The sequence below is a fragment of the Chiloscyllium plagiosum genome, unplaced genomic scaffold (assembly GCF_037043375.1).
Source record: "Chiloscyllium plagiosum isolate Xiang-an unplaced genomic scaffold, Cpla_swu_hap1 HiC_scaffold_43, whole genome shotgun sequence".
In the NCBI taxonomy this organism is placed as follows: Eukaryota; Metazoa; Chordata; class Chondrichthyes; order Orectolobiformes; family Hemiscylliidae; genus Chiloscyllium; species Chiloscyllium plagiosum.
This window is the reverse complement of record NW_028270181.1, coordinates 18,349,258-18,377,001: the sequence shown is the minus strand read 5'-3', so window position 1 is coordinate 18,377,001 and position 27,744 is coordinate 18,349,258. Positions and strand designations below refer to the sequence as shown.

The following is a 27,744-nucleotide window of genomic DNA, read 5'->3' as shown; positions in this document are numbered from 1 at the left end:
CCCACTGTCATCTAGCAGGACAAGGGCAGTGGATACATGAAAATGCTACTACCTGCAAGTTCCCCTCCAAGCCACTCACCACCCTGACTTGGAGATGTATCATAGTTCTTTCAATATCACTGGGTCAAAATCCTGGAATTCTTTCCCATTGGTATTATGGGTCTACCTACAAGGAAAGGACAACAGTGATTCAAGAAAGCAGCTTGCCACCACCTTCCCAGGGGCAACTAGTGACAGGGAATAAATGCTGGCCCAGCCAGTGACACCCACATTCCATGGATTAATTTTTTAAAAAGGCAGTTAACCTGTGCATAGCAATATCCAATTAATGTCAATGATACAAATAATGGAAACATCAGTTGGTTGAGGAATAGATATTGCCCAGGACACCTCTGGCTGGGAAATGGTTAAAGCCCCAATCTTTCTAAAATAGCTGCATGGTTACATTTTTACTTTATTTGAACAGTTCCAACGTATCACAGTAACACACCAGCAAACAATCAGGTCGATCATATATTTTAACTGCCTTACCAATAAAAACCTATTTGCATTTGTTCTGATGCAGTGCTGAGCTGCTGCAGTCATCCTGCAGTGGGCAGGCACATCCAGCTATACACCAGACTGGTATGGGCAATGGCTCCTTCCTTTTTTGCTAATTTCATTGAAACAGGAGTAGGTCATTCAGGAGCAGTCAATTACATCATGGCTGTTCTATATTCTAATCCCATCCATCTGCCTTTGATCAAGAATTCCTTAATAATCTTGCCTCTTTATTTCAGTTTCGCACTTTCATTTGACCTTCAAGCCTTTTTGTGAAAGAAAGTTCTGGACCCACATGAACTTTGCACATGAAAGAAGCCTTTGTTATTTCTAGATTAACATATTTAGGGTCTGAAAATTGGCCTGAAATGCTGACCTTCTGTTCTCTCCACAGATACTGCTATGATGGAGTAATTTTTGATTCAAGTTTCTGATTACCAATATCTGCAACACTTTATAGTTGAGAATCTAATTTTCCATTAGCCATTTTAGTAGTAGCCACTAATATCCATACATAAGCTTTCACAGTGAAACGTCAGCTGACTATACCAATTGTCAGGACAAAACAGACACTATAATTGGCCCAAGCACGTCTGCATGAGGTTATATCTCCTACTTTTCAGTCCAATGAACCTTTCCTGAATCAAGGGAATTTCAAAACATTAACGCCAATGCTTCTACTAGGCAATGAGCAACCTCTTTTAAGAGCCTGGGATGAAATCCATCCGGACCCCAAGAGTTGTCAGCCCACAACTCCATCAGTTGCTCAGCACTACCTCGCTCATGTCTGTAGTTTCACTAAGTTCCTCTCTCCTTTCCATATTCAAATTCAAACCTGAGCGTTAAGCAGGGTATTCCAGTTGGAGTTCTCACATCCATCACTTCTCTACTGGAAAGCACTTGTACTTTATGGAGACATTGCATGAATACAATGGGAGAACTATCCATGATTCTGCTACAATTACCATCTAGCATCCTACATGAACAGCAATCAAATTGTCAGATATAGAAGGACCTTTAGCATCTGTGAATCCCATGGAAATTACAAGGTGACAAAAGAAGTTTATGGAGGCCTAGTCCTGCATTGCACCTCAAATGATGATAGTGTATCATTCCCAGTTACCTCAAAACATTTGCCTGCAAAATTTATATCCACTGCTGTTTCAGTAGACAATGTCTAAAGACAAGTGGAATCCAAAATAACAGCATTTTTGTTGCAGAGCATTTAAACGGTAATGATTGGATCTAAATGCTTGCAACTGTATGAAGAGAATCTCCAATACAACTATTGTGATGAATCCCATCTCACACACTTGCCTTTTTGATTTTTTTTAAGGGGAAACACAGAAAACTACTGACCCTGTCACCCCACCCCCCCTCCAGTGCAGCCTGTCCAAACTTTCCCCATAAGAAAATCCACTCATTCCAGGTATCAATCGAAAAAAACTTCCTCCAAAGCAATTACGTTCTTCCTTAAACAAGAAAACCAAACATGTACACTGTATTCTAAATGTGGTCTCACCAATCCCCTAGCAGAAACTAAAGCAAAACATTATTTCTTTTTATGTTCAACTCCTCTTGTAATACAGGATAGCATCCTATTACCCTTCTTGATTTACATAATGTGCCTGCAAGTTAATGGTTTGTGACTCATACTAGAACACCTAAATTCTTCTGCATCTTGGAATTCTGCAGTGGTTTTCCATTTAAATAACATTCTACATTTATAATCTTCTTGCTACTTTGCACACCTTCACATTTTCACACATTGTACTCCATCTGTCAGATTGGTGCACACTCATTCAACCTCTCTAAATCTGTGACTTCTTTATGTCTTTCTCATAACGTACATTCTTCATGTCATTTGCAAATTTAATGACAATGCTTTGGATCCCCACATCTAAATCAATGATGTAAATTATACCCTGGTGGGATTCATTGTCACATCTTGCCAATCAGATAAAAGTCCATTTATGCATACCAGCTGTTTTCTAGCAGCTAGCAAATCTTCTGTCCACACTAATATGTTACTCTCTAAATCAGGAGCATTCATTCCTCGCAATAGCCTTTCACATGATATTCTTATCAAATGTCATCCAGATATCCATGTTTTTCAGGCTTCCCTTTATCCACAGCACATGTTACTCCTTGAAAGAACTCCAATAGATTGGTTAAGTATGATTATCCTTTGCTGAAACCATGTTGATTCTTCCCAATTAACTTGTGTTTTTCTAAATGCACAGTTATAATCTCTTTATAATCAATTTTAACTCACTCCCCTCAGTAGACATCAAGCTAACTGGCTGATAATTTCCTGTTTCCTGCCTCCCTTTTGAATTGAGAGGTTATTTGTCCAACTTTCTGGTCCAATGAACCTTTCCTGAATCAAGAGAATTTCAGAACATTAACACCAACGCTTCTACTACCCAATGAGCAAACTCTTTTAAGAGCCAGGGATGAAATCCATCTGGACCCAGAGAGTCCTCAGCCCACAATTCCATCAACTGCTCAGCATCAATTCTCTCATGTCTGTAATTTTGCTAAATTCCTCTCTCCCTTGCATATACAAATTTAAATCTATTACTGGAATGATTTTGTATCCTCTATAGTGAAGACCAAAGTATTTATTCATTTCATCTGCCTTTTTTAAATTCACTCATGGGATGTAGGCATTGCTGGCTGGGCCTAATTGACCTTGAGAAGGTGGTGGTAAGCTGCTTTCTTGAACTGCTGCAGTCCATGTGCTGTAAGTAGACCCACAATGCCATTTTGGAGAGAATTCCAAAATTTCGACCTAGTGACAGTGAAGGAATCAAGTCAGGGTGATGAGAGTCTTGGAGGGGAGTTTGCAGGTCATGGTATTCCCATATGTGTGCTGCCGTTTCCAGATGAAAATTGGCATGGGCTTGGAAGGTGCATCTATGGATCTTGGGTGAATTTTGGAGAAGCATCATGTAGATAGTACACAACATGCACTGTATAAAAGTCCTTAGGTAGCACCTTCCAAAATGAGATTGCCTTAATATATACTAATAACTCTCCATTCTCACTCAATGGAGGAATAAACTTACCTTACTTACTCTGTTTCTTTGAAAATATCTGTAGGAATCCTTGCTATCCATTTTTAACATTCCTAGCTAGCTTCCTTACACATACTAATTCTTCCTGCTGATTAACTTTTCAGTCATTTTCTGCTATTGTTTAGATTCGGACCAATCATCTGACCTGCCATTCAACTTTGTGCAGTCATATGTTTTTACCTTGAGTTCACAGCTTTCGCTAATGACTTTAGCTAATAATAGATAGTAAGTCCTACCTTTAGACATTTTCCTTTATTAGTAGGATATACTTATTGAGTATTTTGAAATATCCCCTTACATGTCTGTCTCTGCATCTTCATTGATCTATTTCTTAGCCTAGTATGCCAATTCACTTCAGCTAGCTCACTTTCCGCATACATGCCTTTATTTAGGTTTGAAAAATTAGCCCTGGACCTAGTCATCTTCCTGGATCTAAAATTGAAAAGCCAGTGTGTAAGACATTGGAGAAGAACAACCTTGATGCAATGAAGGAACGGATTAGGGTATTGGCAACAGCGAAGGAGACCTAGGCAAGAAAACAAACAGTTCCCTTAAAAGGAAATATCTTTTTCATTGATTTGATCTCAGCTCAGCAATGAACACAACCGCATCTTGGATTAGACCTCTGAATCAAAGGATCAATATGTAGCGCACATATCTGACTGGAGCAAGTAAAGTTACTTCCAGTGCAGTTAGGCCACAGGAAATATCAATGGATTCCACTGACGCATTTAGTAAATGCTGGAGTCAATGAGAACAGACGCTGAAAATATAATGCACTCTTGAAATAAGACAATAATCGGATCATTGAAATGAAAGATAGGTCATAATTGTTACTTGGGTATTGAGAAATCTTCGGATCAGTTCGAATAAAATTCTCTCACTCAATTGATATCTTGAGAAAGTGGTGCAAAAGGGATAAACACATTTGGTGAGGGTGAAATTGACCAGCAGTGACAATGTGTATTGGGCTGGTAATGAATCAGCAGCCTGTTAAACACCGAAGCAGTTTTTCCAAAATATTACCAGGACTTTAGTGAACAGAAAAGTGATAGTGAGATTAGAAAAGTGAGTCCAAAAAAAGTTTGAACTCTTATTCTATGCACCTCAGTGGAAAGAATAGATGTGGTGAGTAAATTAGTTGTCAATTTGCTACACATCCATTTTGTCCTCTTAATAAAGACCAGTTTCATTTTCTTTGTCTTCCCTAATCAATGATTTCAATAGCATCCAATGTAATACATTTATATTATCTTACTTTGCAACACTTGTAGAAATTCATTTAGAAATAATTTTGTTAATCTTACTTTAAAGAAATGTCTATTTGGGAAATTTATCTTGGCTTTTAATCATTTTTTAATGAAACGACAGATAAAAATTGCTTCCTTTATAGTATCTATTGTTCTCTGTTTCCATGGGACAATCTTAAAATTGAGACTAATCATACTTTTCTTTGTTAAGGAAACTCTTGGAAGGTGAGGAGGCAAGATTTGGTTCAGATACTGATCACTTCAGTCTGTTATCCTCGACATGCAAGGAACCTCAAAATATGACACAATTGTTTCATGTCTCAACTAAGACAAAGGCGACCCCTGAGTTCAGGTTTGTAGAAGAGATTGTAAGTGAGACGGCAAAGGAAATTGACCTGGCAGAGCTTGAAGATGCTTATATGAAAATGAAACATGGCCAACTCTACGATGAAGGATTTGAAGAAAATAAATCAACGACAGAAGAGGAGGCAGGAGAAAGTGAAGAGGGGTTATCAGCTCCAGACATAGGTGTGGGAAGAACCACTGATACAAAAGACAAGGCAGGAGGAGAATCAAAAGGACTTAAAGAAACGTCAACCACTGAAGCAAAGGATGAAGAGAAAGGGGTTGAGGCCAAAGAAGGAGAAGAAGGTACTGAAGCCAAAAAGAAGGAAGAAGTAAAGGATGTTGTTCAGGCAAAAGAAAAAGCCAGTGAAGGAGAGACTGTTCAGGCAAAAGCAGAAGCTGTGGAAGGAGCAGCTGCTACAGCCAAAGACGAAGACATTGGGGAGAAAGGTGTTGAGTCAAAACCAAGTGAAATGGAAGGAAAAGCTGGTGAGACAAAGGAAGAGGCTGTGGAGAAAGGAACCATGAAGGCTGGTGGTAATAAAGAAGCACAACTTCAGGAACAGACAAAAGGCCACGAAGTTTTGAAGACAAAAGAAAAAGAAAGTAAGAAAGATGAAGAAAAGGAAAGCAAAGAAAATGAAAAATGAATTACATTCTTTAAGAGAAAGATAATTAAAGAATTTCTCTAAATGAAGGAAGAAAATGAAACCAATCATCCAGTCCACTGATCCAAAAGAACTCTGAAGTCATTATGAATGGTTTGATCATAAATTGAATGAAATAAATTGAAACTGAAGGAAAATTCAGACAGCCTTCCTGCCAAATAATGTTGAAAGTCTGTTGTAGTCATGGTGACAAGAGAAAACAAGACACAATGGCAATGCATGGTGAAAAACAAAGCAAAAATACAAACTGGCCATTACCATAAGACCAGGCAGAGACAAAATGATAAATGAATGAGAATGCTTAATAATGTTGAGATGACAAGCTGTAACTAGTTGTCTATGTATCTTGTCATCAGCATGGGAATGGGTTCTGACCCTCAAAATGAACCAAGCCTGAGACTAGAGTGAGTGACTGCTGGCCAATCCACTCCATTGGTTAGAGGAGTGTTTTAAAATCTGCTCTAAGCTATGTAAATGTGTGGTAATACAGTAAAGGTAATCAGACTACTAAGTAGGTAATTCAGTAATGGTATTCCAGATGAAAAGTCAATAATCTAATTTCTTGTTCACAATTAAAATCACTGTTAAAAGGAAATCTGTTCAGCTGCCAATTATTTTAAATTGTTCCAAGTTATTTACTCTAAAGACTTTGAAATATATCAAATTGTGTCACACAATAAGCTATCCCCATAGCTTTTTAAGGCAATTATTTTCATGTAGTAAACAAGAGATTCTAATGAATCTTCTATCACCAAAACTAAGCAAGTGACTCATTATCTAATGTTCAACCACAAGAGTCATCACAGCCCTGCCCATATCTATGTTCATCCAACATGCACAATCCACCACATCTCAACAATATTTTCCCATCCTTCTCCAGAGACATAAAGGATAATTCGGGGTCTAAATGATTTGGATTTGCTTCCTGACACTGGAATTGTGAATAGTCCCACTCACCACTGGCAGCCTGACTCTCTCTGACTTGAATATACTGTATCATTCTCTATTTCAGATTGGGTTGAACATAGACTATTATCATAATCTCTAATTGTTCAACCAAATCTAAAGCTGTGTTGGGCTCGAAGAAACTTTCAATAAATTCTGTGAGTAGCAGCTGATGTGTTATTCCTATATATTCTGTTAAATATCCATGAAAGCGTTCAATTTCTCTCCAGTATGGACCGTTCAAAATAAATGTCCTGCTCCTCAGGTATGAGATATGACACACACACACACACACACACACACACACACACACACACACACACACACACACCAAGTGAAGGTAACAGAGTGGGAGCAACTCCAAGAAACACCAAGAAACTCCCAGTTATGTTCCTGGTGGAGCAAGGAGTCACCTAGTATTTTGTCAGAGTCAGTAAGTGCTATGACAGTGAGTGAACAGCCCGGAGAAGCACTACACCCCTCCATAAACTGGATGTGTGTCCCTGGGCAGACAGTGCCTTTGCTGCAGCATTACAATGAGAGTTATTATTGTGCCAAGGTGCGGTGGTGAAGTGCAGAAGTGCGCTGCGAGTGGATAAGAGATGTGTCACAAGAACACTTAGAGGTTGGCACTTGTTAAGCTGCCAATGTTCATATACATGGGGCTTAAGTGTCCAGTGCCCATGGAGCATTCCTTGAGATGTTGGTGACCAAAATGGAAGCCCTTTAGAGCAAGCAGCTGAAATCACCAGGTGCCTGTTCCGATTGCCTTGTTAAGAATTCTAGACGTTGAGCTTGATCAGTGCAGTCAGTAAAAAAGGAACCTGAATATTAATGAACCAAGTTGTGGTGTTAATGCAGCATTTAACAAGCTGCAATCCCCCTTGATCAGCAGCTCATTGCTGCTAAGTGAGAATCTCACAGCCTTTCGGCAGATGTATAGAAGGATGCAGTGTGTTACTGCTAACATTGAGATAAGCTTCACTGGACTTTGAGGGGTTATTTTTCTTGGAGCATTGGAGGCTGAGGGGCAGTCTTTTTGAGGTTTATAAAATCATGAGAGTTGTGGATAGGGTGAATAGCCAAAGTCTTTTTCCCAGGATAGGGGAGTCCAGAACTAGAGGGTATAGGTTTATGGTGAGAGGGGAAAGATTTAAAAGGGACCTAAGGGGCAACCTTTTCATGCAGAGGGTAGTACTTATATGGAACGGCTGCTCAAAGGAGGTGGTGGGCTGGTACAATTAAAATATTTCAAAGGCATCTGGATGAATAGGAAGGGTTTAGATTAGTTTCCCTACAGTATGGAACAGGCCCTTCAGCTCAATAATTCCACACTGACCCTCTAAAGAGTAACCCACCCAGATCCATTCCCCTACATATACCGCTGACTAATGCACCTAACCTACACATCCTTGAACACCATGGGTACTTTAGCATAGCCAATTCACCTGACCTGCACATCTTTGGCTTTGGGAGGAAGCCTACACAAACACAGGGAGAATGTGCAAACTCCACACAGACAGTCACCCGAGGCTGGAATCAAACCCGGCTCACTGGTGCTGTGAGGCAGCAGTGCTAACCACTGAACCACCGGGCTACCCTAAAGGGATAAGGGATAAGGGCCAAATGCTGGCAAATGGGACTAGATTAATGTAGGATATCTGGTCAGCATGGACAAGTTGCAATGAAGAGTCTGTTTCCATGCTGCACATCGCTATGACTCTATGACTCTAAATCTCATATCACTCAGATCCCTATTGGATTGAGCCTATAGATTCCACCTTACTTCGGCTATGGATGGTACAGTGTGAAATTTCCTTAGTAAATGTCATAGTTTCACCAACATCTGTCTTTAATGGGTCCACATCGCCCCTTTACCACCTTCTGTTAATTTACTATTAATAAAAATATGAACTTTGCTCTTCCATCTTTTTTTCAATTTTCCAATTTGCATTTGTCAGTGCTTTCCTTTGGTGCTTTGTGTTTGGTTTCTCCAGTTTACTGACAAACAGTAATTGCTGGAGAAGTCAGCAGGTCTGGCTGCATCTGTGGAGAGCTAATGTTTCAAGTCCAGTGACCCTTCTTAAGAACTCTTGTATCTCCCCAGTTTTATAACACAAAAGTCCTTTTGCAGATATTCTCATTTTATTGTTTTATGTGGAAGTTATTTTATAACAGTTAGACTCCTCATGACCTTCCTGCCCCCATTTACAGTTTAGCCGATTCCAGATTTTATGGTGCTTTCCGGGTCTGAAAGTTGACTTTGCAAAGACTCGTGCCTTTTATTGGCATCAATGTCAAGTCATTTATTCAGTGACCTTAGCTCCAAGTAGATTGAATTATCAAACTGCAACACCATCTAATGGCTCAAACTGTCTAAATCAATCCTTAGAATCACTGAGGCACAATATCGTCTGTTAGCTATTTACAGTGATGGATGAATAAGATTTCGAGTATATTCCATTCTGCAAATTTCTGATGTGGAATATTATATAATGCTGCAAGTATGTCCCCTGGGCAGCCAAAGTTAAAGAGGATTTCTGATTTGATGTCTGGATCTAATCTGATAAAAATCTGGAAGTGATCCAGTTTCTTGAAACACTCCAAAATAGAAAATCGCTTTATTTTTATTACCGTCTCTCTATATTGTTGGCAGATGTCTTTCTGGCCTGTCTGAATTAGTCATGCAGATAAAACCCAAGAAGTGTCCCTTATCAAACAGTGACAGATACTAATGGAATAGGGTCTTCATTGGTTACAGATTTCGAAAGACCTTTTCTGTGAATCAAATGTTAGCTGTATCACCATCATAGATAGTTTGCATCGTACAATTTTACATATTCATGTTTTTTTCAGTGATCTGCAATATTTTGTTCGAAATGCAATTTATGTCAATCAATGTGGCCTATTTGAGGATTATTTTAACATTTCTGTGATCCCTGCTGACTCCCCATATTAAAAAGCTTGCACTGACATTTATTCATTAAAGCTCTGCATTCCTTTCACGTTCTCCCCGTGTCTGCGTGGGTTTCCTCCGGGTGCTCCGGTTTCCTCACATAGTCCAAAGATGTGCAGGTCAGGTGAATTGGCCATGCTAAATTGCCCGTAGTGTTAGGTAAGGGGTAAATGTAGGGGTATGGGTGGGTTGCGCTTCGGCGAGTTGGTGTGGACTTGTTGGGCCGAAGGGCCTGTTTCCACACTGTAAGTAATCTAAATTTATCTAAATAATGAGTTGCATTTTCCTGTTGTGTCATCTACATTCCAGGACTGGGAATTCTGACAGGCATCCCATTTAAATTTATATCTAGATTTTCTTTTAAGGCACTGGACGCAGAATCTTTAAATAATTTTAAGACAGAGATAGGTAGATCCATGATTATCAAGTCAATGAAAGGTTGTCAGGAAAATGCAGGAATGTAGAGTCGAGGTTAAAATCCAATCAGCTTTGACCTTATTGAATGATGGAGCAGGCTCAGAGGGCCAAGAAGCCTCCTCTTGTTCCTTGTTCGTATTTCCCCTTTGATTTCTCCTGCCTGTGTGCATTCTGCTTGTATGCCAATGTCACTATGATAATGGATGATAAAGAAGCTTTTCGATCCTGCTTGGGACAGTGAGCTCAGCAAGCTAGGCTGGGTGAGAAGGAAAGCTTTGTGTGCAGTGAATGCTTAAAGGGGCAAAGGCTCATTTGTCTTTGAGGTTTCATTGCATACAGTGGCTTTTTGGAACACTGTACTGTTACATGGAACAGTCAGCCTGACATAACTGTGGGTCTTCTGATCGGCCATCATTAATAGGGCAGAGACTGCAGAAGCAGCAATGTAGGAGGCTGCCTCCCAGACAGTTGGGCCGCGGGGTCTATAGTGATTGAAACAAGGTCAGCTAGGTGGACCTCATAGAATCTGAGTTCCCTGATTGGGGCTGTTAACCTGGTCCAATCAGGGAGCCCTGGCTGACAGATATAAACAGGAGTGGGCCTGGCCAAACTGGCCATTAACAGGTCCAGGCAGCGGGCCGTGGAGGGGGTCGTTAGGGCCGACTGCCTGCCCCTCTTCCGCGGTTATGTTAGAGCCCGGGTGTCCTTGGAGAAGGAGCACGCGGTGTCGACCAACACCCTGGAGTTGTTCAGGGAGAGGTGGGTGCCGCAGGGAGTGGAGTGCATCATTTCTCCCTCCAATTCTATTTTGATTTAGTCCCTACCCTCCCCTTCACTGTTTTGATCACACAGCACTGCCCTTTGATGTGAAGGGCAGTGCTTGTCACTGGCCACCCGGGTGTTTTCCTATCTTCCTGGTGGTGGAAATTGAATAAAGATTGGTGCACTTTGTGTCTTCCACTGTGTCTCCCACCTGCACACACACACCATGGGTGCTGGGGAAAAAATAAGCACTACCGCAGTTAGGCGGTAGCGTGGGAAAAAAAAAAAAAAATAAAAATAAAAAAGAAACAAGGGATTAAAAAAGAAAAAAAAGAAAAAAATTAAATAGGAATGTGCTCTATTTTAAAAAAAAAGAGAGAAAAAAAAAACAACTGGGAGGCCTTTGTGTCTTCCACTGTGTAAAAAAAAAATAAACAGGAGTGCCCCAGGTTCGATTCCAGCCTCAGGCGACTGACTGTGTGGAGTTTGCACATTCTCCCCGTGTCTGCGTGGGTTTCCTCCTGTGGTTTCCTCCCACAGTCCAAAGATGTGCAGGTCAGGTGAATTGGCCATGCTAAATTGCCTGTAGTGTTAGGTGCAGGGGTAAATGTAGGGGAATGGGTCTGGGTGGGTTGCGCTTCGGCGGGTCGGTGTGAACTTGTTGGGCCGAAGGGCCTGTTTCCACACTGTAAGTAATCTAATCTAAGTAATCTAATCTAATCTAATCAGCCTCAGGCGGCTGTCTGTATGGAGTTTCCACATTCTCCCCATGTCTGCGTGGGTTTCCTCCAGGTGCTCTGGCTTCCTCACACAGTCCAAAAATGTGCAGGTCACGTGAATTGGCCATACTAAATTATCCATAGTGTTGGGTGCATTAGTCAGAGGGAAATAGATCTGGGTGGGTTACTCTTCACAGAGTTGGGGTGGAGTTATGAAAAAAAATAAAAAAATAAAAAGAAAAAAAAGGAGTGTCAGGGGTTCTAGCAATGAGGAGAAAGTGAGGGCTGCAGATGCTGGAGAATCAGAGTTGAAAAGCATGGCACTGGAAAAGCACAGCAGGTCAGGCAGTATCTGAGGAGCAGGAGACTCAACGTTTTGGGCATAAGCTCTTAATCAGGAATTTTGGGGAGTGGAAAGGGGGCTGAGAGATAAATAGAAATGGGGTTGGGCTGGGGGGAAGGTGGCTGGGAAGGTGGTAGGTAGATGCAGGTGGGAGTGATGGTGATAGGTTGGAGTGGAGGGTGGAGCGGATAGGTGGGAAGGAAGATGGATAAGTGGGACAATTCAAGAGGGCAATGCTTAGTTGGAGGGTTGGATCTGGGATAAGGTGGGAGGAGGGGAGATGAGGAAACTGGTGAAATCAACATCGATGCCATGTGGTTGGAGGGTCCCAAGGCAAAAGATGAGGTATTTTTCCTCCAGGCATTGGGTAGCTAGGATTTGGCGGTGGAGGAGGCCCAGGACTTGCATGTCCTTGGCGGAGTGGGACAGGAGTTGAAGTGGTCAGCCACAGGGCGGTGGTGCTGTTTGGTGCCTGTGTCCCAGAGATATTCTCTGAAACATTCTGCAAGTTGGCATCCTGTCTCCCCATTGTAGAGGAGACCACATTGTGAGCAGTGGACACAGCAGATGAGGTGTTTGAATGTGCAGGAAAATCTCTACTGGATGTGGAAGGTGCCTTGGATGGAGGGAATGAGGTGTGGGCACAGGTTTTACACCTGTCAGAGATTCTGTTCACTCGCAGAGCTGCCTCTGAGGAAGCCGGGCCGGTGTCAAGTTCTATGCATGTGTAAATAAAGGGTGACTTTAGTGATGGGATACCATCCTCAGTGGGAGCTTTTCCAGGGTGCATGTCTGGCCAAGTGGCATGGGCAAGCTTGGGAGTCCCACACATGCCAATGTTGGGATTTGGTCAGCCAGGAGTATTGGTAGCATGGCAGTTATATTACTGCCCGTAATTGAGAGAAATGGATTTAAAGAAAAATATTTCAAATCCCTCCAAAGCAGCTATTCAATCTAAATCCAATTGATTTGATAAATCTGGAATTAAATGAAATCAAAATAAAAGCTACCATTTTGTGAAGGTCTTGCTTGATTGATAGCGTTTTGTTTTGGGAAAGAAATGTTATATCCTCACCCAGGCTGGTCCATATTTAACTGCAGACCACACAATCAGTTAACTCTTAACTACATTCTGAAGTGACCTAGAAAACCACTCAGATATATTCAAGGAGGCAGCTCCCCATCACCTTCTCAAGGATAATTCATGGTGGGTAAAATGCAGTTTTCTCATCTGAGCAACTAATCAAATCAAATAATCTGTGCTGTTTTCTCAGTTGATGGTTTCAAGAGTTTTCCCATCAGCACCATCCAATGCAGATTATGCATTCATCTATTTTTCCAAATATATTCTCAAATGGTATATGTTCTCAAAAGATACGTTAACATAAATGTTTTTAAATTATCTTTACAAGAAGATAATCTTCCATTACTCTGCATGTGGATATTGTAATATGGAGATATATGGATTGATGTATGACATACTTTGACAAGACAAAGTTGATGATAGAATTGTAGTACAGCCGAAAAGCAGGTTCTTTACCTACTAGAGAATCATGCTGGCTCTCCACGCAAGCAATTTAGCTTATCCTATTCCTTTCCCAATAACCCTGTAACTTTATTCCTTCTGATGCTTATTGCATTCCATTTTGTAACCATCATTGCATAAAAAAGGTTTTCTCCTTTGTTTTTGCCTGTTTTTCACTAAGTACGAGATCATTCATTATATTCTATAATCTCCCTTTTTTTTACCGGCAGTATGAAGGAAAGACCTTCCCAAATGTCACAATGGCGGCTGGGTCTTTAACACAATGATTTCAAATGAATGCCCAGCAGATGAAAAAGGTAAGGTGGAGTTACTTCACAATGTCTCTGATTGGATGGACAATGGAATCTTCTGTCAACTGGAGATTGTAAGGAAGATGAGGATATTTAACAGAGAGACAGACAAAGCAGACTGGCCCACTTGCATGTTGCAATATCGCTGCAGCTAAATGATAAGAACTCAGAACGAGCGAGGTCTAAGTGGCACTTCTTTAATTTTCTCATCAGCTTGTTCAGAAATATTATTACACACCTCTCAAGCAGGTAGGACTTGAACCCAGGCCTGCTGCTCAGAGATAGCAATATTACCACTGCATCACAACAGCCCTTAGGTAGGCATTGTGACTCAGCTATATTTGCCAATCAGTTTCATTGAGAGGCTGACCTGGAAGGCAGGCACCACTGAGATTGCTTTAAAAAGGAGGTTGATGGTGTGTACTGCCACAGGAGGTGAAAACACAGAAGTCAATAGATCAAAGTTCTAACAAAACAGTCGACTGTAATCTTGCAGAAACATCACCAATATAATGAAATACCTGAATTTAATCTAGACAAAAACAATTTTCCAAAGTTTCTATGTTTATATTCTATTATGTTCTTAAATTGATGTTAAGAAAAAATCTTAGTATAAAGTCATTTTTAGACATTTTTACAGAAAGAAAATGGCCATTTAATCAAAAATAATTATTTAAGTGACTGCTTTGTGAAACTTATACTGATATAAATGCAAATTAACTGTTCCGTTTCTAATGCACCAGTTACAGTGGTCGAGCAACAATAAAACTGTTGGCTTTAACACAACAGGAACCACAATCCATTTTTTCTCAAATATGTGTAAAAAAAGTCCTAAGATTCTACAACTCAGTTACAACATTAATTTGCCCCATAGATCATTTAATCACACACCAAGGAAATTTGAAAACACTTGCCTTCCCTCCAAAACTTAGATCTGTGACCGGACCCAGAATAACAATTAATGAAATTTGAGATTTCCCCTCATTATTGTCTAGAACAGTTGTTACCAATACAAACCCCAAAGTCACATAGCCACAAAAAAGTATGGAAACAGACCATTTAGTCCAAATATTCCCTACTTGCGGAACAGTTGGCCTGGGTTCAAGTCTCAGTCTACCTTAGAGGAATGTATTAACCTCTCTGAACAGGTTGGTTAGACAATATCTAAGCCTTGCTTTTATGAACCTGTTCAGAGATGTTACTACACTCCTCTAAGAAATCATTACAAGTTAAAATCACAAAACAAATATCCTTTCCTTAGAATTTAGTATTGTCCCAATGTTTACTTCTGCCACCAATAATTTAACTTCTGAATAACTAAACAAACTGTCAGAAAGAATTTGGAGGTGCCGGTGTAGGTTTGGGGTGGGCAGGGTTAAAAATCACACAACACAAGATTATAGTCCAACCGGTTTATTTGGAAGCACTAGCTATCAGAGCACCATTCCTTGAATGAGCAGTTCTCCGAAAGCTAGTGCTTCCAAATAAACCTGTTGGACTATAACCTAGTATTGTATGATGTTTGACCTTGTCAGGAATAATGTATATCACAAGGCCACACTGAGGTAATTCTTATTTCAGTCTGTGACGTGAGAAAATCAATTCAGTGGAATGTCTGTCCAAGGTTTAAGGACAATTCAGTGCACTTTTTTTTTGCAACCACACTAAAGCCATTCTAATAGTTTTTAAAAACAGTGTATCTCTGTCCTCATCATTAGTTGTCACTGACCATTGATTATAGTGTGTGTGTGTGTGAGAGGGGGGTGGGTGGGTGTTGATGGTTTAATGGTAATATCGCTGGACTAGTAATATTCTGGGGAGCAAGTTACTGCAGATGCTGGAATCTGTACTGAAAACAGAAAAATGCTGGAAATCACAGCAGGCAGCATCCATGGAGAGGGAGAGAGAGAGAGTGAGAGTGAGAGAGAGAGAGAGAGAACATTTTGAGTCTAGATGACACTTCAGAGCTAACATGAAGTGAATATTCTGTACACATGTACTCAAATCCCACCCATAACAGCTAATAAGGTGATTTTTAAAATGAAAAATCTGGAATCCAGAGCTAGTCTAAGGGTAGATAGTCACTGTTGATTGTTGTAAAAACACTCATCTGATTCACTAATGCATTTTAGAGAAGGAAGCCTCCCCTTCATTCTCAAGATCCACAGCAATACCATTGATTCTTAGGGATGGGGAATAAATGCTGGCCTAGCCAGAGATATCCACATCAATTTTTAAAAAGCAGCTAGAACTTAGTTCAAGTGTCTAATGTTGTAACATAGGCTATTTAAGGCACTTCACATCAGCATAAATAAAAAAGAATAGATGACAAAAGAAGACATATTCATGAAGATTATGAGTGCTTGGTTTTATGGAGCCTCTGAGAGAAATGTTTTGAAATGTTTAGACAGACTATTCCAGTGCTTAGGCCCATCAGATTTGAAGGTATGGCCACCAATGGTGAAATGAAAGAGGTAGGAAATATCAGTAAAATGGATTGCAACACCAAATTACTTAATTTAACTACAATTTGTGCTTTTTAAAAGAAAGGCATACAGGAGAGAAGATAACTGATGTTGTAAATTCACTGATTGTCACTGATTCCCAACAAGTACACACCCAGAGGAAAGGATAATAACTCAGTGTCCTGCAGGTAGCCACATTGGCGGATGGCTATGAAATCCCAGTTCCAGAAGAGACCCTTCCCTAGTCACCCCCAACCAAATGGAAAAGATTGAGATGGAGAGAGTGATGGGAGACTGAGCACCTGAGTCTAAGACCGAGGAAAGAGAGGGATGCTGGGAGCCCTCCCCAGGATACAAATGATGGTGTTCAGAAAAGTGAAGCCAAGTAACTATGTGTTTGCACTGCTGAAAGGAAGGGCATGTGCTGGAGGCTTCAGGATAAGCTAGTGTGATTTATTGAAGCTCGTATAGTAGACAATGGGAGACATTCAGAGGGTTTAGCAGACCAGGCTAAGGCTCTGACTGCAATTGTGAATCCCTGAGAGTATGGATGAAGTTAAACAAATACTAAAGGGATTTTGTATCTAAAGGAAGGATGGCCACAATCCCCAAAAGTGATGCATGGAAGCCTGCAGTTATACTGAGGGGTATTAGGGCCAGGAAAACTCGAACGCTGGGAAAAGTGTAATCTCCCCCGGAGAGTGCGGTAAGTGCAAAGCTGCTGAGAGAAAGAATTAAGGATGTTACATGCCCATTTCCCTTTACCAGTTTAATCTGAAGTGTAGCCTTGTATCAGGATGAGTAACAGTTGAGTTGTCCCCCGTTTACCTGTTCCTCAGCAATGATCTGGCAAGATCAACGATAATAACAGTCCAGTGAGGTCAGGGTGAGCAAATAACCGCAGGAGAAGGTATGTGGCATTTTCCTGACTATGGCCAAAGTGGAGGCTGAGGTGGTACCAAAAACAGGGGACACTCTGATCTAGTAATCAGAAGCCTTTTAGAGAAGTCTAGAAAACCCACAGGACATCATAAATACATTTCCCATGGTAGTGGCCCAACAAGCTGTCCTGCTGTTAACAACATTAGCTCAGGTGTCACACACTGACTGAAGTAGTCCCTGACCACTACTACAGTAAAGATGAGGTGATGTTGAGGAAATGGAGACCCACTCACTGACTGCAATCTCAGGTTGCACAGGTAGGGGCGCCACTGAGTACCATAAGGAAGTGTTATTGCTCAGTCAAAAAATCCCAATAAAACCAAAAGAACTGCAGATGCTAGAAATCAGAAAAAAAACAGAAATTGCTGGAAAAGCTCAGCAGGTCTGGCAGCAACTGTGGAGAGAAATCAGAGTTAACATTTTGGATCCAGTGACCCTTCCTCAGAACAAAATTCCAATAGCTAGGCATGTTGTTACTTGCCCATAGCACTTAACACTTTTTACAAGCCAAACACGTCCATACCTGCTAGATTCTGGGAAAACCCCAAACACCATAACATCAGCACACTATGCATTACCTCCAGGGAATGTTTCAGCAAGACCCTTGTGGACTATGTGAGTCCTCTGACTGAATCAAAAGGGGGTTACCAGAATATCTCTTTACCATCATGAATGTGGCTTCTTGCTTCCCAGAATCTGTTTCCTGGAAAACCAGATCTGCCGTGACAATGGTGGGGAATTGACCCAGTTCTTCACCAGGTCTGGCCTGGCTACAGAAATCCAATTGGATCAGGGCTCAAATTTGAGGTATAAAATATTTCAGCAAGTCATGTTTCACCTTGAAGGGAACCAGCTCAACTCTTCAACATACTACCTTTAGGTGGAGAGAGCACTAGAATGGTATGCCACCTCATGCTCCCATGAATATTCTCATGACTGAGATAAAGCACTAGACTTTCTTCTGTTTGCCAATAGGAAAGGGTTTCAAAAAGATTTATAAGGATGTTGCCAGGGTTGGAGGATTTGAGCATAAGGCGAAGTGAATAGGCTACGGCTGTTTTCCCTGGAGCATCGGAGGCTGAAGGGTGACCTTATAGAGGTTTATAAAATCATGAAAAGCATGGATAGGATAAATAGACAAAGTCTTTTCCCTGGGGTGGCAGAGTCCAGAACCAGAGGGCATAGGTTTAGTGAGAGGGGAAATATATAAAAGGGACTGAAGGGACAGATTTTTCATACAGAGGGTGGTGCGTGTATGGAATGAGCTGCCACAGGAAGTGGCGGAGATTGGTTCAATTGCAGCATTTAAAAGGCATCTGGATAGGTATATGAATAGGAAGTGTTGAAGGGATGTGGGCCAAGTGCTGGCAGGTGGGACTAGATTGGATTAGGATATCTGGTCTGTATGGACGAGTTGGGCCGAAGGGTCTGTTTCCGTGCTGTACATTTCAATGACTCTATGAACTCACCCAATGAATCTTCCAGTTTGACTCCATTTGAATGAGCTTACAGGCAGCAATTGTGAGGGCTGCTAAAACTAATCAAGGAGAGGTGTTTAGAACAGAATGAGGAAGTCTCCACGCTCAACCACATGGCAGAGTTCCAAAGATGCCCCAGGAGAACCTCATGTGGCCCAAAAGCAGTTGAAAATCTCTCAGGTTATTAGAAAACAAACCAACAAACATGCAGAGCCTGCAGCTTTCAGACAAGAGACAATGATGTAACCAAGTGAACCCTTAGACATCTAGTTAGTGGCCTGTAAAGAGTAACAAAATAGTTGATGCAATTTGAGACACCAAAGCAGGGGAAAAACAGCAGCTGTATCATGTCAACACAATAAAACAGGACCATGGCCAGGGAAGGGAGAAGCAGCTGCCCCATTCTTACCCATTTGGATGATGAAGGTAGCAGCAAGGATGAAGCAGAGGGAAATGTGGGTGAGGCCCACATTGATCCCTGGCTACCCAAATAACCAACACTGAGATACTCACAAACCGTGACTCCTCACTCGCCCAGCTAGGTGCAGAACAATGAGTGGATGTAATGAGTCTATATATATATATATATATATATATATAAGGCTTGTGCAGAGACACGCCAGGATCCACCATCCTCGCCCAACATGAAATAGATGTGGGAGAAGCAACATTGCAATCCAGAAGGTTCTGCATTGATGACCTAGAAGTTAATGCAGTGACCCAGACCCCTTTCCTACCCGATACCCCAGCTGGGAAATGGTGTAGATAAAGTTAGTAAAGCACTCTGCTTCTCAAAGATCAACTTACTCAAGTAATATTGGCTGGTTTCCTTAAAGAAACTTTAACTTTCATAACACTGGGAAGTTTATACCAATGTCAAACCGTGCCATTTGGACTCTGAAATGCCCTAGCCACCTTCACTCATGATGAACAAGATAGTGGCTGGCTTGTTTAATCATGTGGTGTACCTAGATGATCTTCTGTTGTACAGCAACTGGGAAACACACTTTGAGTAACTGAGGATCTCACTAAGAACAAATTTGCAAAAGCTCATGTGATCAATCCAGGAGATATAGTGGGTCAAGGACTAGTAACTGCCGAGGCCTTCAAAGGTACAAGTGGTAGCACATTTACAATCCTCACAAAAAAACAGGAAATCACCAGGTTCTTGGGAAGTGTGGAATCCACTGAAAATGTGTCCCAAATGTCATCAAAATAACTGACTTACTGAGAAAGCTGTTAGAGAAAAAAGCAAAGGTAGTATGGACTGAGAAATGCCAAACAGCTGTTGAGAGGATGAAGGTCATTTTAATAAGAGAGCTTGTGCTTGCAGCTCTAAACTTTAACCAAACATTTAAACAAGCCAAGAGTGAAGGAACATCAGGATTGGGGCTGTCCTTGTTCAAGAGGAAGAAACTGGAATGGAGAGACCAATAGGAACTTTCTCCAAAAATCTAAACAATCATCAGAAATGGTGCCGGCTCTCAAAGACTTTGAGGTAAATCTCTGAAATGGACAGAGAAACCACAGTCTATATTGTCAACCATTTGTTAACTTCTTCAGAAAAGGCCCAGAATGTTAAATTATTCCCTTGGAGTTTGTTCCTCCAACCATACCACCTAAAAAACAGCCACATTGATGGGAATTTAAATGCAATGGCAGAAACCCTGTTGAGAACTACAAGAGACCCAGCTAGAGCTGAAAAGGTATGACTGGAAGACTGTGCCACACAATAGCACTACCTTGTATATCACAATGTATAAACTCTCAACACTACCCAAAAATGTGATCTCCTGGGTGAGGCAAAAACTATAGGCCAATTAGGGAGAAAAGAAATCTGGAAAATTCTTCCTTGTCACTACACCTCACCCTCCTCTCCAATGCAATGGACACTGGTCCATGAGATTGCTCTAGCCCTGATAATTCCCTGTCAAACCTATTTCTTGTATGAGGTGATATCTGGCCAAGCCAAAAACAGGCTTAAATGTCTCTTGAAGAAATTCACTGAAATAGTGTTCAACCACACAAGTCAGTATCTTGCTACAGAAGTCTAGTATTCACTGGAGATTCCTGCTGGTCTTTTAGAGCCTATCTCATGGGAAGAAAATGTCACTTCAAGTACAACCAATTCCATTCACAATCTTGCAAATTTCTATTAGATCATCTAAATCTAAAGTTTCTCTAAAGTGTAGAGTCCCAACTTAGTCTATAGAGTCATAGAGTCACATAACATTGAAACATATCCTTCAATCCAATTAATCCACACCAACCATTTTTCTATTGGTCTGTATTTTGCCCACATCCTTCCAAATCTTTCTTATTCATGTACTTACTCAAATTTCTTTTAAATGTTGTAACTATATCTGCATCCACCACTTCCTCTGGCAGTTCATTCCACAAACGAACCACTGTCTGTGTAAAAAAAAACCCTCATCTGTTTTTTTAAATCTTTCTCCTTTTACCTTCATTTTGAACTCCCCCACCCTAGGTAAAAGACTCTTGCTTTTCATCTTATCAATGCCCCTCATGACTTTGGCAACCTCCATAAAGTCACCCCTCAACTTTCTAACCTCCAGTGAAAAATGTCTCAACCTCTCCAACCAATCTTTATTACTCAAACTTGCCAACAACATCCTGGTAAATCTTGCTGAACCCTCTCCAGTTTAATATCCTTCCTAAACTAAGAATTAGTCTAGTGACCTTTGGCTGCACCCTTTTCAATCCTCAATATCACTCACCATGTATTGAGACGAAATTTGAACACTTCATTCCAAATGAGGCCTGACCAAGACCTTCGGTGTTTCGTTTCATGTTCAGTTAACTTATAAATACACACCAATACCCTGTTTACTCAAGTTATCATTTTATGGAAATGTTCACAAGCCTTTCGGGATGCAAGCATTAGAACACCCAGATCAATTTATTTTTCAACCATCTTTAATGGGTTTCTTTTCAGGATGCATGTCTATTGAACATGCAATCTGCTCACATGTCTAATGCCTTACTTTTCCAAATTCAACACCATCTGCTGGTCACAAGCCTATTTTGTATGAGGAACTGACTACAAAGTCAAACATTCGCCAAAGGCCTTATCTCCCCACACAGAGTTAGAACCAGCTGCAAATTTGCAGATTGTGTTCAACATACCAACATCTGATCATCAACAATGTATTAAAGTCCAGTGGTTCCAACACCAATCCCTGTTGAACATAATTTGTAATTGGACTTCAAGTAATCATATAGTTCCCTCATGATTTCCTTAAACATCGCTCCTATTATTGACATCACATGCATGAGTCTATAATAAACTCAGTCAATCATGTCTCCTTTTTCAGAAAGCAGTTGATTGTTAGCATTGAAAGGAGAGAATTGAGTTGAACAAACCTGGTATTTTCTTAAGCGCACTTCCACTTTTACTTTTAAGACTGGAGGCCCTGCTGTGTTCTACAGGGACAGGTGCTGGGTTCACTTTTGTTTGTCATTTATATAAATGATTTAAATGAAGATATAGAAGGCATGGTTATTAAGTTTGTGGATAACACTAAAATTGGTGTTATCGTGGACAGTGAAGAAGGTTATCTAAGATTACAAAGAGATCTTGACCAATTAGGTCAATGAACAGAGGAGTGGCAGATGGAGTTTAATTTGGATAAGTGTGAGATATTGCATTTTGGTAAAACAAGCAAAGGCAGGACTTATACAATTAATGGTAGGGCCTTGGATAATGCTGTAGAACAGAGAGATCTAGGGGTTCAGGTACATAATTCTTTGATGCCTGCATCATATGTAGATAGGTTGATTAAGAAGGTGTTTAGCACACTTGCCTTCATTGCTCAGACCTCTGGGTATAGGAGTTGGGATATCATGTTGAGGTTGTACAATTACAACACTTAAAAGACATTTGGATAAGTACATGAATAAAAAAATGTTTGTAGAGATATGGGCCACATGTAGACAGATGGGATGGGCTTAATTTGGGATTATGGTCAGCCTAATCTGGTTGGACCAAAGGGTTTGTTCCTGTGCTGTATGATTGTATGACTCAATGACACTACTACCTTGCTTGTAAAGAAATTGAGTACTTCTAATGTTTGTCTCTATAGTCAGCAATTTCTGTCTCTTTTTTTCTTCTTCTTTCACTTTTTGTGTTGTTATTGCTGGATACCTGATTTCTGCTTGCCTTGCTCCTTTTGTCATTGCATTTCACTATCCTTTTTCTATCAACTTTTTACATGTTGAACAACCCTTGGTTCAAACTGCACATTGCTATAATTTTATTTTCTGTTTGCTACAGCTCTTGTTAGCTGTTCCTCAGCCACACAAGCATAAAATACTGCTCAATCTGAGGCTCTGTTGGATTTGTGCCACTGGGCAAGGTGTCAATCAGGAACAAAAATGCTGAGTCCTATGTGTCAGTATTGAGCAGTCATAGATCAATTGAAATGTTAGCACAACACAGATTTTAGATATCTCTTAATTTAATAGTGAAAATCTCCTTTAAAAAATGGTTATCTCTCCCAGTTCCACAGAATGAACGTAATGTATCTACTCTTCAAAGTCTCGCTAGGCTTTCCATGATCTGTCAGGACTAGAATACATGCATTAGTCCAATCAGCATAATAGTTGCTCTTGGAAAGGCATTCTGCTTACTTCTAAACCTCTGTGCAAACTCTGATTGGTCAAATACAAATCTATTAACTGATTGTATAGAGTGTTTCTTGACTGGCAATGTTTGTCCTCCCTTTGTCACTGTGTGTGCTACTTCCTTCACTGTGTAGAAATGTCTGAAGTAAATATTTTCACTGGAGTGCTGAGACTCATACAGTCAATTAGACACTTCACAAAGACTGCAGGAGGAAACTAGCACATGCCCATATTCCAGAAAACTTCAATTGTAATTTGGCTACTGAGAAAGAAATATATCAAGATAAAGGAAAATGAAATAAATATTTGAACGTATTTATTTACCTCCAAGAGAGAGGCATGGATAGGATAAATAGACAAAGTCTTTTCTCCGGGGTGGGGGAGTCCAGAACTAGAAGGCATAATTTAGGGTGAGAGGGGAAACATTTAAAAGAGACCTAAGGGGAAACTTCTACACACAGAGGGTTGTGTGTGTATAGAATGAGCTGCCTGAGGAAGTGGTGGAGGCTGGTACAGTTACAGCATTTGAAAGGCATCTGGATGGGTATATGAATAGGAAGGTTTAGAGGGATATGGGCCAAATGCTGGTAAGTGGGATTAGATTAATTTAGGATATCTGGTCAGCATGGACGAGTTGGACCAAAAGGTCTGTTTCTGTACTGTATATTTCTATAACTCTAAATATGTAAATGTAGTAATGAAGATAATCAAAATCTCATAAAGCAGACTTAAAGTGATTAGTTTTCCCCACACAATTTCTATCCAAATAATCATCTGTTCCCCTGTTGAATACCTCAGTTGTGGGAAGACAATGGCTTTGTGGTATTATCACTAAAAGATTATTCATCCAGAGACCCAGGTAATGCCCTGGGGACCTGGGATCAAATCCTGCCATGGTGGAATTTGAGTTCAATTAAAAGAAATCTGGAATTAAGGGATTAGTGATGAACAGGTAGAAAGTGAGGACTGCAGATGCTGGAGATCAGAGTCGAGAGTGTGGTGTTGGAAAAGCACAGCCAGTCAGGCAGCATCTGAGGAGCAGGAGAGTCAACGTTTCAGGCATAAGCCCTTCATCAGGAATGAGGCTTGTGGGTAGGGGGTCTCAGGGAGGGAGTGGCCGAGATGGTTCAGGTGAATTAGAGGTCGGAGTGAAAGGTGTTGGTGAAGCTGATGAACTGGGAGCACGAGGTGGCGCTGATACAGTTTGGGGGGTGGTGCTGGTATAACTGCGGAAGATGGACTATTCCACATACCTGACAAAGAGGCAGGCATAGCTGGGTCCATGTGGTGCCCATGGCTACTCCTTTGGTTTGGAGGAAGTGGGAGGATTGGAAGGAGAAGTTGTTAAGGGTGAGGACCAGTTCAGTCAGGCGGATGAGGGTGTCAGTGTCAGGCTACTGGTTGGGACAGCATGAGAGGAAGAAATGGAGGGCTTGGAGGCCTTTGTTGTGGTGGATCGATGTGTACAGGGACTGGATGTCTGTGGTGAAGATGAGGCACTGGGGGCCGGGAAAACAAAAATCGTGGAGGAGATGAAGGGTAGTAGTAGTCCTGAACGTAGGTAAGGAGTTCCTAGACTAAGAGGGACAGGACGGTGTCAAGGTATGTAGAGATGAGTTCAGTGGGACAGAAGCAGGCTGAGACAATGGGTTGACCGGGGAATCAGGTTTGTGAATCTTTGGTAGGAGGTAGAAATGGATGATGTAGGGTTCACGGACAATGAGGTTGGAGGCTGTGGATGGGAGGTCCCAGAAGTAATGAGGTTGTGGATGGTCTGGGAGATGATAGTTTGGTAATAGGAACTGAGGTCATGTCAAGGGGGCAGTAGGAGGAAGTGTCTGTGAGTTGCCGTTTTGCTTCGGCAGTGTAGAGGTCAGTGTGCCAAACTACCACTGTGCCCCCTTGTCTGCAAGTTTGATGGTGAGGTTGGGGTTGGAGTAGAGGGAGTGGAGGGCTGCGTTTCGTGACGGTGGGAGGTTGGAGTGGGTGAGGGGACTGCACAGGTTGAGGCGGTTGATGTCCCGGTGGAATTAGAAATAAAGAGATCAAGGGCGGGTAACAGGACAGTACGGGGTGCCCAGTTAGGAATCTTGGTTGAAAAAGTGGGCTGGGAGTTGGAGGTGGAGGTGGCAGAAATGTTCAAAGTCGCGATGCGTGTCGAACTCATCAATCTGGGAGCGTTGGGGGGTGAAGGTGAGGCCTTTGCTGAGGAGGGTTCGTCCTCAGTGATGGAGAGGTCTGGGGGAATAGTAAACACACGGCAGGGCCGAGAGCTGGGTGGGGCAGGAGCAGGTCCTCACCTTCAATAACTCCTCCTTCCAATCCTCCCACTTCCTCCAAACCATGGACACTCACATGGGACCCAGCTATGCCTGCCTCTTTGTCAGGTACGTGGAACAATCCATGTTCCACAATTACACCGGCACCAACTCCCACCTATTCCTCCGCTACATCGATAACTGTATTGGCACCACCTTGTGCTCCCAGGGGGGATTGAACAGTTCATCAACTTCACCAATACCATTCACCCCAACCTCAAATTCACCTAGAACATCTTGGACTCCTCCGTCTCCTTCCTGGAGTTCTCCATCTCCATCTCCGGTGACCGACTAACCACAGACATCTTCTACAAACCCAATGACTCCCATCACTACCTGGACTACACCTCCTCCCACCCTACCTCCTTTAAAAATGCCATCCCTTATTCTCAATACCTTCGCCACATCTGTTCCCAGGATGACCAATTCCAACATAGAAAATCCCAGATGGCTCCTTCTTCCAAGATTGAAATTTGCCTTCCCATGTGGTCGATGATGCCCTCCAAGGCATCTCCGTCATTTCCTGCACCACCACCCTTGAACCCCACCCCTCCCAACACAACAGACAGAACACCCCCCCCCCCCCCCCAGTCCTCCCCTTCCACCCCACGAACCTCCGCACGCATCGCATTATCCTCTGCCACTACGGCCACCTACAAACAGACTCCACCACCAGAGATATATTTCCCTCCCCATCCCTAGCAGCATTCCAGAGAGACCATTCCCTCCCCGACTCCCTCGTCAAGTCCACGCCCCCCACCAGCTCACACCTCAATCCCAGCACCTTTCCCTGCCACTGCAGGAAGTGCAAAACCTGCGCCCACACCATTCCCCTCACCTCTGTCCAAGGCCTTAAAGGGTCCTTCCACACTGGACAGAAATTTACCTGTACTTCCACACATGTCATCTACTGCATCTGTTGCACCCGATGTGGTCCCCTCTACATTGGGGAGACAGGACGCCAACTTGCAGATCGTTTCAGAGAATATATTAGATTACATTACAGTGTGGAAACAGGCCCTTCGGCCCAACAAGTCCACACCAACCCGCCGAAGCGAAATCCACCCATACCCCTACATTTACCCCTTACCTAACACTACGGGCAATTTAGCATGGCCAATTCACCTGACCTGCACATCTTTGGACTGTGGGAGGAAACCGGAGCACCCGGAGGAAACCCACGCAGACACGGGGAGAACGTGCAAACTCCACACAGTCAATCGCCTGAGTTGGGAATTGAACCCGGGTCTCTGGCGCTGTGAGGCAGCAATGCTAACCACTGTGCCACCATGCCGCCCATCTCTGAGACGCCTGCACCAACTAACCCCACTGACCCGTGGCTAAACACTTCAACTCCCTTTCCTACTCCATCTAGGACATGCAGATCCTGGGCCACCTCCATTGCTAAACCCTTGCTACCCAACGCCTGGAGGAAGCATGCCTCACATTTCTGAGTTGGGACCCTGCAACCACACGGGATCAATGTGGATTTCACCAGTTTCCCCTCCCCTCCACATTACCCCAATCCCAAGCCTCCAACTCAGCACTGCCCTCCTGACCTGTCCATCACCTTTCCCATCTAACTGCTCCACCCTCTTCTCTGACCTATCGTCTTCTCCCTCACCTTCATCTGCCTACCACATTCCCAGCTACCTTCCCACCCCCAACTCCACCCCCCCCGCCTTCCCATTTATGTCTCAGCACCCCTGGCACACAAGCCTCATTCCTGATGAAGGGCTTATGCCCGAAACTCCTGTCGATTCTCCTGCTCCTTGGATACTGCCTGACCTGCTGTGCTGTCATAGCGCCACACTCTCAACTTTAGTGATGAACATCCAACTATTGCTGATTATTGAGAAAAATCCATCTGGTTGACTAATGTCTTCAGGGAAGGTAATCTGCCATCCTCACCTGGTCTGACCTACTTGTGACTCCAGACCACAGTAATGTGGTCAACTCTTAACTATCCGAGGAAAGTAAATACTGGCCCGGCTGTCAAAGTCCACATTCTGTGAATGAATAAATAAAAAAATTGA

The 27,744-nt window shown here is 42.1% G+C and overlaps 1 protein-coding gene across 2 annotated transcripts in view; it reads left to right on the top strand.

Moving 5' to 3' along the window:
• Window positions 1-27,744, top strand: part of LOC122541839 (glial fibrillary acidic protein-like) — a 42,557-nt gene that overhangs the window by 2,746 nt on the left and 12,067 nt on the right. The window contains exon 3 of one of the 2 annotated variants that reach the window (XM_043678883.2): window positions 5,082-6,964. The exons of the other annotated variant lie outside the window; for it this stretch is intronic. Coding sequence (XP_043534818.2) covers window positions 5,082-5,865 — 784 coding nt within the window. The 3' untranslated portion in view covers window positions 5,866-6,964. Of the gene's footprint in view, window positions 1-5,081; window positions 6,965-27,744 lie in introns of those variants that run through there. 2 annotated transcript variants of the gene reach the window in all.